Here is a 14,007-nt window from a genome sequence, read left to right on the forward strand (position 1 = left end):
ATAAACTGAGTGGAATATAATTGCAGGTTGGGAAATTCGTTGCTTAGGAAACTCCTAGAAATTTGGCGCAGAGCCTGAAAAGGGCAGATATTGGGGAGGGAGGTTAGCTGGGACGTTATGCCATTAGAGCCCACCCTCTAAAGCCGTCAGCTCCTCCAGGGGAGGACTGATCTCTGATCAGTTGCAATTTTGGGAGATCTCCAGACCCCACCTGGAGATTGGCAGCACCAACTGCAGGACTATCATCATTCTTCAGTTCCACCTCCCCCCTGGAATAAGATAACTGCCAAGTGGATCGCCATTTGCATCGGTAGATAAACAGTATTAATCTTTAAAAAATTCTAAGCACCAAAAGAAACACTTGACTTGTCTTCCAGTGTTGCTGGTAGGACTGGCGCAGGTGAAGCAGAGGAAATGCCTCGTTTGCTTTCTAGGAACGAAACCTCGCCTTTTGCCCCATAAACGAAGAAGCAAAGGGAGGGGGTGGAGGCGGGGAAGGTATCGAACATCTCCGCAAAGCAATCTCAAGGAGTCACCGTTCCGTATGAGTCACCCGTTCCGTATTTTCGAGCCCTTCTGCAGCTAGCCGCGCTTCAACTCGATACCGGAAGAGTCGAGAGGGCCACGCGGTGCCAACTCCCTTTGCGCGCGCCCTTCCTCGACCGATGAAGCGGGGGGTGGGGGGTGGAGTAGGCTGAGAGGCGCCGCTTCCTCGAAGGGAGGACGTCGTGATTGATCGTCTTCTCCTCAGGGCACGTGACGCCAACCCCCTTGGCACAAATCGCTGAAGCTTGGCCTGGCGGTGTGCTGCGTCACGAGGGGAGGAGGCTCCTCTGGCGGACGCCTCAGTCGGCTCACCGGCGCTACTTTTGGGCTTAGCGGATGGTGTGGGAAGGAGCGGTTCTAGGTACTCCTGCGGGGGCCGAACCCCCGTCCCTCCACGACGCTGCCGCCCGGCCATCCCAGCTGCCCCCGCCCACTCCCCGCCAGGTAATCGCCCCTTGCGCTTTCTAAGAAAAGGAGACTCCGTCACTCTTGGGCGCGAGCAGATCTCCATCAGTCGAAGCACGCCGCCTCCCCGCGAGGGTGGAGGAGGGGAGATTCCGGGGTCGCGCTCCTCACAGTAGCCCCTCCTCCAGGCGCCGTGGCGACTGGCTCATGAGGAGGCGCCGGGGAAGAGTTTTCTGTGACCTTTTCTGCCGCGTAGGTGTCGCGTGGCGTGTGCGTGGAAGGATCGCGCTGCAGTTCAGGCAACGTGCCTTACGCATCCCGGGCGGTGAAATTTGAACTCAGTGGCCATTGAAACGATTTGCAGAGGCAGCAGTTAGGAGGGGGCCTTGGAGAGGGCTTTGCAGCTGAAGCCGGGAGCCTGGGGTGGGAGGGAGCCGGGGAGAGTCCTCTGAGGACAGGGAAGTTCCTTTCCCGCCCACAAAGCCAGGAGCCTGGGGAGGGAGGGCACCAGGGAGAGTCCTCTGCAGCTGCCAAAGCAACTTTCTTCAACTTTCTGCAGACCCAGGAGCCGGGGGGGGGGGGGGAGCCAGCGAGAGCCCTCTGCAGCCGGCAAAACTCCTTTCCCGCCCACAAACCCAGGAGCGGGGGGGGGGGGGGAGCCAGCGAGAGCCCTCTGCAACCAGCAAAGCAACTTTCCTCCCTGCAGAGCCTGGAGTCTGGGGTGGGGAGGGGGCGGGGAGAGCCCTCTGCGTCCGGCAAAGCCCCTTTCTAGCCTGCAAAGCCAGGAGCCCTTCCCTCCTCCCCCCTCCGCCCTCCCCTAGCCAGCCAGAAAACTGAGTGACTGAGGTTTGCCAGACAGCATGGGGAGCCCAGCATGCAGGGAACGCAGAGACGCAGGCAGACACCAATAGATTGGAAAGACACAGAGACAGCAACGGCAAGGAGAGAGAGCTCACAGGAGTGGCCAGAGGTGCTAGCTTCCTAAGCAGTCCCTGCTAAAGCCTTCCCCCTCCCTCCTCCCCCCTCCTCTAGCTAGCCAGACAGTTTACAATGAAAGCAGAGAGATGGATCTCTGCCAGACAGCATGGAGAGCCCAGCAAGCAGGGAATAAAGAGACCAAGGTAGAGACACACTAATAGACAGAGAGACACAGACATACACACACAGGAGATAGAGAGCTCAAAGGAACGGCCAGAGGTCCAAAGCAGTCCCTGATACAGCCCTTCCTCCTTCCTCTTCCCCCTCCCCTAGCCAGCTAGACAGTTTAGCATGAAAGCAGAGAGACGGATCTTTGCCAGACAGCATGGAGAGCCCAGCATGCAGGGAACGAAGAAACCAAGCCAGAGACACACCAATAGAAGAGACCAAGGTAGAGGCACACCAATAGACAAATAGAGAGAGACAGACATATACACACAGGAGAAAGAGAGCTCACATTTTCCCCACCCACTCCCCTTAACAGAGAGAAAAACCCAGATGGACAGATGCAGGGATAGCAGAATGCAGGCCACAAAGACAGAGAGTGAGAACATGGGAGACAGCATTGCGATACAAGGATGCATGGAGATATACAGGCAGAGATCCCAGCCAGTCCATGCTACAGCCCTTCACCCCCCTCTCTCCCACCCCACGCAGACAGGCAGACAGTGAGAAAGTTAGCCAGGAGAAGGATGGCTGGGAGACAGAATACAGACCCAAGGATGCATGGATGGAAGGAGGGAGGGAAACCGGGAAGGAAGGGAGAAAGACAGAGAGACAGAAAGACATATGGAGAGATACAAGCACAGATAGACAGAAATAGACACAAAAGACATAGAGAGATCACGCATCCCCTCCAGCGATAACACAGACAGAACCAGACATGGAGATAGGGCTGCCAGAAAGAAGGGCAGAAATACAGGCAGTAAGAAAGTTCACAGAGATTGGGATCGCTGGCAGAAATACAAGAGATAAAGGGATAGATGGCTGCTGGGATGGAAGGATAGAATGAAAGACGGAAGGAAGACACCAAGAGAGAGAAAGAGAGATGGCGAGACTGGTACAGGAAACAAAACACAGGAGAGTAAAAACAAGCAAGCTAAGAAGGAAGGAGGACAGGAAAGAAGGAAGTCAAGAAGGAAGGAGGGAGGGACACAAAGGGGGATACACGGATGGGGCCAATAATGGAAGACATGCAGAAAGCCAGACATTTAGAACACACAGGGATGGATGGGACACAGAAACCAGGTAAACAGATGGATGGGTGGACAGGTGCGTTGAATAATAGATGGCAGAAACACAGACAGACAGACAGACAGACAGACAGACACAAATAGAGCTACACAGCCAGTGATAACCCCTACTCCTATAAGGTCTCCCATCCAAATACTGGCCACGCACAGCCCTCCTTAGCTTCTGTCCTCTCATGACATCAGGCTCCCCTGCGCACATCACTGACTATGAAACGAGCCCCAAAGACATGAGCATGTGCCCTCTGACTATGCATCCACATTTTGGTGGCCATTGCATGATTACCACTCTTTTTCTCTTTCCACCAAAGATCCCTCTGCTGCCACCAGAAAGCACCTTCCTGCTTCCAGGGGACATCACTGCACATCCTGAACCGCTCCAATCCATACTGCCCAAACACCTACAATTCCACTTACACAAACACCCCGCCACAAAGGACACTCTCTAATCCACCCTCTCTAGCGCCCGTTGTATTTAAACGTACAACGGGCTTTCTTTCTAGTGCTGATATAAAGCAGACGCTTTGCTAGCCGCTTCCTCACTAAGGAGTAAACCTTGTGTGTATAGATAGACTATAGTATAAATTAAGGTGACCAGATTTTAACATTGGTAAAGCGGGACACCATTGACCGGGGGAGGGGGAGTTCTTCATTAAAAATTTGGTCTATATGGAGCAACAAAAATTTTCATAGAACACAAAAATAGTATCGTAATATATATATATTTTAATTTCAACGTGAGTACAATTTGCCAGGTGCCTCCAGATGTCCCTCCAAAAGTGGTAACTTTAGTATAAATGCACTGGCTTAAAAGAGAAGACAGGCCATGGAAGTTGCAACATAAGGTTGTAAATTACTTGACGGTAATTTTTGATTTTGGTAAAACTTTGAATAATTTCTTTAAAAATAGATTCAGAGGGCTTAATTTAAAATTAAAATGTTAGGCTACATATATTTAAGCTTTGTGTTCTCCACCACTACTAATTGTGGTTATGATCTGCATATACACCAGTGATCTCATGCCCAGAGAACAAAAAATGCAAGACAATTTCTGTATTTTTTATTCTGTGGGATTTCTCTCAAAAGTTCCTATCCATTACCCCCCCCTCCATAAGTGAGATATGTTAGCATCAATAGGAGCACTATTGTACACACTGATATTTATCCTTTGAAGGTTTCTGTAAATGAATTCTTTCTAAAATATCTAAACTGAGATCAGCTTTGTAAACAAGTCAACAACAATTGTGAGCTAACTAACCTTCTTGTAAACCAATCTGCTGATTGTTTTCAAAAATAAAATCCAGAATGACACACACTGGAAAATCCCTTTATTCTGAAACCACAGAATAAAGTGGTAAATAGCCCAGCAGTTCTGGGAAGAAAGAAAGAAAACCTAGAGAGGCTTTAAAAACACATTAACAAGAAGCAGGTTTCTCCACAGTTTCTGCCTTGCTCTCCTGGTAGCAATCATTCCTATACTACCAGGCTTTTCCAGGTGCTTGAAAAAAATTGTGATTGAATGGAACGCTAGAACAGTCTGTGTATCACTTTCTTTGAAATCTCAGCTTTCATTTCTTAAGAAAAAAAATATGGCTTTTCCCTATATCTCCACAACAAAAGGTGCTAGATGGGGTCCCCAACCTTTTGGCACATGGGGACTGCATTAGCGTGGCCATAAAGAGGGCCACATCTTAAACAAAAATATAACAAAATTATTAACCTACTTATTTAATTCAAAAGTAAACACTCAAAGGAATGTTAACTTTAATGCAATCCATTTTGGAACAATATTTTACTGTGGAATCCTTTTATTTAGCTACACATGCTTACCTAGTCAGTGTGCTATTTGTGGCTGTTTTCTATTAGCCAAGACATTGATGTTCAAGTCAAGGTTTGTGACCGACACTCTTAAAATGTCATGCAAATGTTCATCTACATTTCAATTTCACAATTTTCTACACTTCAATTTCTACACTTGATCTACACTTCAATTTCACAATTTTCATCTTGGAAAAGGTTTGTTCACAGATGTATGTGGTGCCAGAGACTGTGAACATACCTGCAACAATTTTTTTTAGGTTGAGAAACATATCAGGTAGGCCAGAATAGAAATCTAACAGACTATTTTCTTTGTAAATGTCTCTGAGATGATCACTGGCTGCGAAATCAATTAATTCCATCTGAAAAAAGTTAAAGGGACGGGATAAACAGCAGTAGATGATCCCTCTTGAGGCAGGAAGAACAGTATGGGACTGAAGCGAAATTCCTTGAGTGTTGATAGCAGCAGACAAACAGGTTGGAGGGCCCACAGAAAGAAGGCCGCAGAGAAGTGGGCCTCAGGTTGGGGACCCCTGGACAAGAGACTTTAAAATTGAGAGTTGGAAATTCAGAGAACCTGTTTACACAGATTGTTACAATAATCTTCAGTTTCTGCTTTAAAAAACAAAACAGACCCTTGCCTTCAGTGGCAGGAGAAAAATGGAAGGGGGGGGGGCAGGGAAAACCAGTGTGGTGTGGGTGGGACTGAGAAAACCAGAACTTTCCCATCCATGTGGCAGCCATCCAGGCTTTGCTGTAATCTTTCCCATAATTTCATAGCAAAGTGGATTTCAGAATGATTGGAAAAGAACACAGGGAACCCCCAGCGATGCATGAATATATAGGGGGGGGGAGTGCATTGCAACAGCATTGAACTCAGTACAAATAACCTATGGAAATGCCCAGGTTCATATAATAAATAGAAAATGGCATTGACTCACAGCCTGCACCGAGAATCTTTGTTCTGAAGATGGCTGTTCTCTTAACCCTATGATTCTGGGAAGATAGATACCTACCCCCTTGTAACATGTATTCACCCTGCTTGGCCATATGCTAGATATTTGCAAGGTCTCAGTAACCTCTTGGTAGTTCATCTTAATGCATTCTCCATTTTCACTCAGTTGTGCCTTGGGCTTTGCGACCTGCAGTCATAATTCCTGGGTACTCGTGCACCAGATCTTAGAAAGGGGTAACTTCGAAACAGTTGCTCCAAATCTTACCTAGTGTATTGCATGATATTTTCTCCTGTGATGTAATATTTCCTCCCTAGTTATGCACCTGGAATGAGTTGTAAATCTGTTGAAAGGCGATGTATGATCCTTGCACTGAGCAAAGTGGAGCCTTCCTCCAACAGATGGCTCATTCTATATATACTCATCCCCAGTCTGTGGGCACCATGGCACATGCCAGTTGGTTCCTGATCCCCATGTGGTAATTTCCCAAAGCAAAGAACCAGACTGGACTTCCTACCTCATTGGAGCAGGACAACCCAGAAATAATTGACTTTATAGTATAAGAATGCTTGGCTTGCAACTCCCCAATGTTTTCTGATTGCTCTCAGTCCCCTATTGTAGCCATTTTGAGCTGGTGCCCATTCCTATTCTCCAAAAAATTCCAAAAAATGCTCACAGGCTCACCAAGACTGGGGACCCTGACATCACCTAAGTTGGAGGAAGGCTCTATAGTCTAGAGGAACTACCTTAAGTCTAAGATAGGACACAGACAAAAAGTACTAGACAGCATTTCAACAACCATAGGTAATAAAAACACTTGGTTCTGCTTTCAGAAATTACATATTCCAAAATATTCCCCTCTCCCAGAGGGAAAAATTGTATATTTGATCCCCCCTTTATGTTCTTTTTTTTTTTTTTTTTGTAGGATAATTAGAATATTAGTACTCAAAGAAGGTGGAATATTCTGCAGACATGTCTAGGATTGATAAAATGAGTATCCTTGGTGTGAGGAGCTTTGGGGTAGAGGACAAAGATAAGCAAGTAATCACTTTCTTGAACCCTTTAACTATCTTGGTGGGGCCAAATGGTGCTGGAAAAACGGTAAGAAATTTGTTTTATTTCCTTTGCAAATATAAGCTTTATTTTCATACTTCCCAAATTGCATGAGTATGTAACTAACCCAAATTTGACAGCCCTGGAAGGGTTTCCTGAATAAATATATATTAAATAATTTTAAATATATTTTTTAAATTTGACACACATTTATCGGGTGATATGAAGAAGAAGAGTTGGTTCTTATATGCCGCTTTTCTCTACCCGAAGGAGTCTCAAAGCAGCTTACATTTGCCTTCCCTTTTCTCTCCCCACAACAGACACTCTGTGAGGTGGGTGAGGCTGAGAGAGCCCTGATATTACTGCTCGGTCAGAACAGCTTTATCAGTGCTGTCGCAGCCCAAGGTCACCCAGCTGGCTGCATGTGGGGGAGCAGGGAATCAAACCCAGCTCACCAGATTAGAAGTCAGCATTCCTAACCACTACACCGAATTGGCTCTCCATGACCATATATGGTAGGCCGAAAAATGTCCTGGAGACACACTGAAATTCCACCACAGAGAGAGAGAGAGAAGGGAATGCCTGTTTACTGGCAAGGTTGGGGAGGGGGAAACTCACAGCATACTAGGGGTCTCACTCTCAAGGGATGCCAGCCCCTAGGTGGCACCTGGAGACCCACTGAAATTATACCACAGCAGAGAGAGAGAGAGAGGAGGGGATGCTTGCTTAATAGCAAGGTGGGGGGTGGGGGCTAGCAGCACACTAGGAGTCTCAAGGGATGCTAGCCTCCACATCTCAGAATTAAACTAGGGAACAAACCAGACAAACACATCCATGCCTATCCATGTGACTATACATATGCCAACACCACAGAAGCACACTTCTTAAACTGCCCATCATGATGTCTGACATGCAAAAAGACAATCCATTTGCCCTGGGCAAGCCTCAGAAAGCAAGAGGGGGTCATGTCACGTGAACACCTTCCTCCTCCTCCTCAGCATGTGCACCAATCCTCATTGCCTCAGAGGAGGAGCTCTAGGTGGCCTAAGCACTGAATCCGTGCTTACATCATAACAGGCTCTCCCATCCTCCCCCCACCATAAAAAAAAACAGTTAAGTGGAAGACGAGGTTGTTTTTATATCCTGCTTTTCACTACCCAGAGGAGTCTCAAAGTGTGATTATTGTCAGAACAGAGTCTATTTTTTTCTCAACACAGGATATAATGGATGTAGGATGGGGCACCCTCTTTGGGAGCCCCTAGAATTGACCCCCCCCTTGTCCATTCTTCGTGAAACTTGGGTGGGGGATTGAGTCAGAGAAAAATCTACACTGAAAGATTGGAGACTCTAACTCACCCTCCCTAAAGGCTACAGACAAGATGGAAACCTGAACATTGCCATTAAAGTCTATTATGCTATTGACCGTAATGGCCGAATTGCTTTGGAGAGGTCTGAATCAATGCAGCTGAAGCTGATCAGAATCAGTTGATTCGGACATCTCTTTAACAGTCCGAATCGGGTTTCTCTGAACCCGAAAAGGTCCAAATTGATAATCTGTAATATTGTCAGGTACCAAGCAGGTACCAAGCAAACTCACTCCATAGACATCACTGTTGGGCTTCAGTAGAAAGTTTTAAGTGAAAGTCTTTATTTGGGAAAGTCAGCAAAGTAAAGCATATGCTTACAGACAGCAAGTTCTGACAGAGAAACCGTAGTAGGGGGTATGGGCTATGGGAAAGGGACAAGGCAATAAATCAACTTAGGTGGGGAATTGGGCATTTACACAGGAAAGTAGGACCACAGCAGCCTTGTTTTGTGCTCCGGAGAAGGCAGCCTTTAAAAAGGAAGGTAGTGAGGCACCGTGGAAGCCAGGGGAAGCCTTTGAAATGCAAGCTGAGACCAAGGGGAGGGGTGGCGCACCGAGCCCCATGGAGATTCCAGAATCAGGCGGGAGCCCGGGAAGCATTGGGAGGAAGACTATGGAAACTGGGGCAGGAACCAGGGGTTCATGGCAAATATATGGTTATGTTGACCCTCCCCCCTCCCAAACTGGCCAGTGATAGGCCTGGAGTGGGTGGGATGGGGAGGGACCCAGGGTATGCTTCCCAACCATATTCTGTACCATTGTGCCACTCTTGGAGTTTCTTGAAGAATGTTTCAGGGGTTTCTCAAAAGTGAAGAAGTTGAGAAAGACTACCTTAAGGACATAACCCTCGAGGTCTCAATGTGTAAAAACCATTAAAAATACCTCATAGAATGAATGTCTGCACCTCAATTTATCAGTGCCATTGCAGATGAAGCAGTGTTACAATACATACTGATGCCACTTGTTCAGCAAGATCATCTCATGAAGTGATAATCACTGTGGAAAAAGAAACCCCATGATGGATGCAGTGGGTGGGGAAAGAAGAACTGGGGGGTTGTACCCTGCTTTTAATTACCTGAAGGAGTCTCAGTGTGGCTTACAGTTGCCTCGCCATCCTTTCCATATGAGGCAGGTGAGACTGAGAGAGCTTGAGAGAACTGGGATTAGCCCAAGGTCACCAAGCTGGTTGCACGTGGAGGAGTGGGGAATCAATGCTGCTCCTAGGCACTGCACCAAACTGACAACTAGAAGAGTATAACTGGTGCACAGAGACTTATCAGGAGAACTATACAAGATTTTTATTTATAAATTTATAATCAGCAGTTTATAATCAACAAGAAACAAATTAGCAAACAATTTTAGAATAAGGAAGATATATTGCTGTCGGCAGCCTTGATGATAACTAGGCTGTATCTGTTTTAAAAACAGGTTTTTCTAGCATCCTAGATACCATATTTACTTTGAACTTAAGTCAGAACAAGATCACAATGATTTTTATCACCAGAGCCTCACAGAAATCACAGCTAGGGGCCAAATTATCATTAACCAATCTGGACTGAGATGTGGTCAAATAATGAACTGTCTTACATAGCTGAGCTGGACAAAAATAGGCAAAGGTGATGATTATATAAGACAGTCCATCTTCTGTCCTAAGGGCCACTTTACTTAATGTGAGAGGGATTGACTATCCACAGCATGAACGTGCAGTATTCTGCAACCAACTGGTTATTCTCTCCTTTTTAGATATTATCAATTTAAAAAAATCAAACTGATCAACTTGATAGGTGGTATACTTGCACTCCTTCAAGCCCATAGCTTAGAGTTGTGGTCATTGCATTAATACAAATGAGTGGGATTGGCTGGTTCTCTAAGAACATCTTTCATTTGTAGTGCATCTAAGAGAGTATCCAAGTTAAAAGAGATGCAATCAACTTTCTTCAGTGAGACATCTCACTATCATGCTACAACAGCCAGTTGCAGCTTTTAGTTCTTTTTATATTTATTTAAAATTTAAATATTTATATCCTAAGGCCTGGAGGATCATTGTCCATGGAGTCGCAATGGGTCGGACATGACTTTGCACCTAACAACAACAACAACAATAACCTGTATGGTTCTCAGCATGGAATGCATTAATAAAAATGCACTAAAAGGATCACTCACAAAACAATTCAATAAACAATAAAAGTAAGCTATGGCAAAATACAGAAGCAGACAGAAGACACTATTTATTTGTTACATTTATATACTGCCATTCCCTTTGGGGTCATGGCGGTTTACAGAACAAAATAGATTACAGTAAAATTCCATAATTCCCATAGTAAAATTTTCACCTGTCTTTTTTGCTTGTTTAGCAGCTTGAAGAGTGAGCTCAAATAAGCAATTTGGTTCTGGTGTGAGGGTCTTGAAGAACACTGCAGATTAGCCCCTGTAACTTTGGTGAACTTTGAAACAGTAGCTGATCTGAAGAGATACATGGGACCTATTGACACACAGTTGTGCTATTCATGAAAGTAAATGAGTTGTATGAGCTATTAAATGTGTAATAAAGTCAATGGAAGTAAAGAGTGAACTGCCTCATCTTACTTTCTAGAAAAGAACAGAGCAATTACTTAAGCTTATTTCTGTTTTCATTAGACTATCATAGAATGCCTCAAGTATATTTGCACTGGGGATTTCCCACCTGGCACTCAAGGAAAATCATTTGTTCATGATCCAAAGGTAAGAAAGGAGAGTATTGGAATGTTCTGAGAGTATACAATACACCAAAGTGTAAGGAAAACACTGTATTAGAGACCATTACAGAAGTGATATATATTGGAGAAAAGTAATTCTTATTCCATGATCTGTTCCACTTAATATTGCTGGTAAGGACTAGGAGGAGGAGCTGGTCTCATGGCTTAAGTGCCACTCAGCAATTAACACCTACTCTGGGCGGCTGTCCCACCCTGAGTGCCTCCTCCTCCAACCAGCTTGCCTGTCTGTCCAGCGTCCAGCCAATTGCCTTCTGTCCCCCATCCCTGACTACCCCCTCCTCCTTCTACTTCCCTCCAAGGCTCAGAGGCTGCAGATCCCCGCTGTGTGTGAGCTGCCCATTCCAGTGAGGCCTCCTGCCTCCTGCCTTTTCAGGTCCTGTGGAAAGGAAGAGGCCATCTGCTGAGTTCTTCAACACACCGCCCCCCCCCTCAATCTAGCACCCGTTGTATTCCTGAATGCAACAGGGTTTGTCCCTAGAATATGTTATAAGCAGAAAACCCGTTGTGAAATGGTCTTGTTTGCTTGTATCATGTATTCTGGTAAAAAACATTGATATTCTGTGTAAACATGTGCCATTTATCTTGACGGCCGTAATGTTGAAATTGGTAATGGTTCTATGATCTGCAGACACTTTAATGTATATTAAACTCTGTGAACACCGTAAATTTATGACCCTAGACATAATGTCATAGGGGTTTTCTGCATGATGTTATTGTATAGTTTGTGGCCCAAAATGCTTTAGTTTATCCCCTGTCTTTCACATGTTATTTTGCGCCACTACTTCTTTTTCTGTCTTGTGATGCAGCCCTACATTAGTGTCATATCCAATCTCCAGCCAAAGCCAGAAGAGTTGTTAGAAGCTTACTGAGCTCCACCCCCCGTTCTTTTACTCTTTGAACCTCACCTGGCCTTTTTGCCAAACTCTTCTTCCTCTGCCACAAGAACTCAGAGAATCTTCCCTTATCACACCATTTGTCCTTGCTTTGTTTGGGAGATGCTGAAAAATGTACTGCCGAGAACTGGTTTGCTTGGGGAATGCTGTAAATTTACTGCTGAGAACAACTGTAAGGGCAGACCAGATGTCTCCGTGCTGTTTGCACCTTTTTAGATCAATAGTTTCTTCCTATGTGAACCTCTCTTCCCGCCTGAACTACTCTCCTATAAATACCCCTATGGGGGCAACCCATCCCTGTCTCAGTCAATGTTTCCCTGTGCCTACTATGCTGTGTTTTGCATCATCTAATGGGACCTTTCAATAAACACTAGCTTCTTAGCACCACATGTGTCCAGAGCAGTTTTGTTCGAGTGGGTCTCTTCTGATCGAGCGGGACCAGCCATGGTTCGTGACAATTGGGACTGACAGAATATTGGAGTCTGTCAGTCAAACCGTTGATGTCCTACAAACTGCCGGAGCAAGGTCAGCTTTTAAGAAGGCAATGCTATGATTGGCTGGGTGGAAGCACCAAGCTTAGCTTTCAAGACCTTTGCAGAAGGCAGTGCTACGATTGGCTGGTTGGGAGCAGGCAGTTATTTCAATTACCTATATACCCGCGTATAAGTTGAAGAGCGCTTTTCCAGTGTGAAATGCTGTGCTGAAAAACTCAGCTTATATGCATATATGTTATATTGCTACTCCTCCCCACTACTTTACTTGTCTGTCCCTTTTGAATAGATTGTAGCCCTCAATTCTAGTATTCCAATTAGGGTTGGGTGCTTTGGCACCCAAAGCGGCCATTTGCTCCCGACGTAGCAAGCCGGCATCGGAGCGCTGGCGGGAGCACACACGCAGGCGCAGAACTCCGCACCTCTGTGTGTGCGCCCACTGACACCCATGCCTCCCCCCCACCCCCGCGGCGCGGTGCTGGCTGCGTTGGGAGCGAATGGCCACTTTGGGTGCCAAAGCACCCATCCCTAATTCCAGTTGTGAGTATTATCTCACCGAGTTTCTGTGAATCCTATTAGGTCATAGTCTCCTTCTCTATTAGGACTACTAGTTCCTCCTGCTTTTTTCCCATACTCTGTGCATTAGTGTAGAGACATCATAGTCCATCCTTTATGTGCCCCATGGTTTTGGCTTTTGAACTTTGTTTTAAGTTAATAGTTCCCTGCTTATATGTCGTTCCCTGTAGCTTTGCAATCTTCCCATCTTGAGTTCTTGCCATCACACCAGGTTCTGAATTTACGTCTCGCTCCCTCTTTGGATTTAGTTTAAAGCCCTCTTCACCAGTTGTGCAAGGGTTCTCCCAAAAATATTTTCCATCCCTTGTGAGGTGCACACCATCACCTGATAGTAGCCCTTCATATTAACATCGTAGACCATGATCCAGAAATCCAAACCTTTCCCAACGACACCAGTGACGTAGCCAGTTGCATGATTTTTCTTTCCCTTCCTAAGCCATGCCTACTTACAGGAAGGACTTATGAAAACACAACTTGTGCTCCCAGGTCCTTTCCCCTCAGGTCCACAAAGTCTTTCTTAATATGTTCCATCTTGTCCTGGGCAGTATTATTTGTTCCTCGATGGATAAGAAGGAAGAGGTAATAATCTGTGGGTTTGATGAGCCTGTCCAGCCATTCTGTGGCATCCTTGATCATGTGCCAGGTAGGCAGCAGACCTCATGAGACAACAAGTCTGGTCTACATACTTCGGGCTCTACGCCTCTCAGCAGGGAATCCCCAATTACCAGTGCCCGTTTCTTTGTACCTTAGGGAGCAGACTTTGAACTCTCACCTGTGGGGGCCTGTGAAGTGTTTCTTGGGCTTTGTGGGGTCTGTGGGGGAGAAGTGCTAGAACTCTTAGCTTTAGGCTATATATCTTTAGGCTAGATATCAGGAAAAACTTTTTCACAGAGTAGTTCAGCAGTGGAATAGGCTACCTAAG

At 45.8% G+C, this 14,007-nt stretch overlaps 1 protein-coding gene across 3 annotated transcripts in view; it reads left to right on the top strand.

The window, feature by feature from the left end:
* The first annotated feature begins 703 nt into the window (after positions 1-703).
* Positions 704-14,007, top strand: part of RAD50 (RAD50 double strand break repair protein) — a 45,590-nt gene continuing 32,286 nt past the window's right edge. Inside the window, exons 1-3 of one of the 3 annotated variants that reach the window (XM_077326905.1) lie at positions 705-990; positions 6,876-7,051; positions 11,007-11,090. In XM_077326905.1, the coding sequence (XP_077183020.1) occupies positions 6,923-7,051; positions 11,007-11,090 (213 nt within the window). In that variant the 5' untranslated portion in view covers positions 705-990; positions 6,876-6,922. Of the gene's footprint in view, positions 991-2,201; positions 2,321-6,875; positions 7,052-11,006; positions 11,091-14,007 lie in introns of those variants that run through there. The other 2 variants (XM_077326906.1, XM_077326907.1) reach the window with 2 other exon arrangements.

The sequence above is a fragment of the Paroedura picta genome, chromosome 3 (genome assembly GCF_049243985.1).
Source record: "Paroedura picta isolate Pp20150507F chromosome 3, Ppicta_v3.0, whole genome shotgun sequence".
Taxonomy (NCBI): Eukaryota; Metazoa; Chordata; class Lepidosauria; order Squamata; family Gekkonidae; genus Paroedura; species Paroedura picta.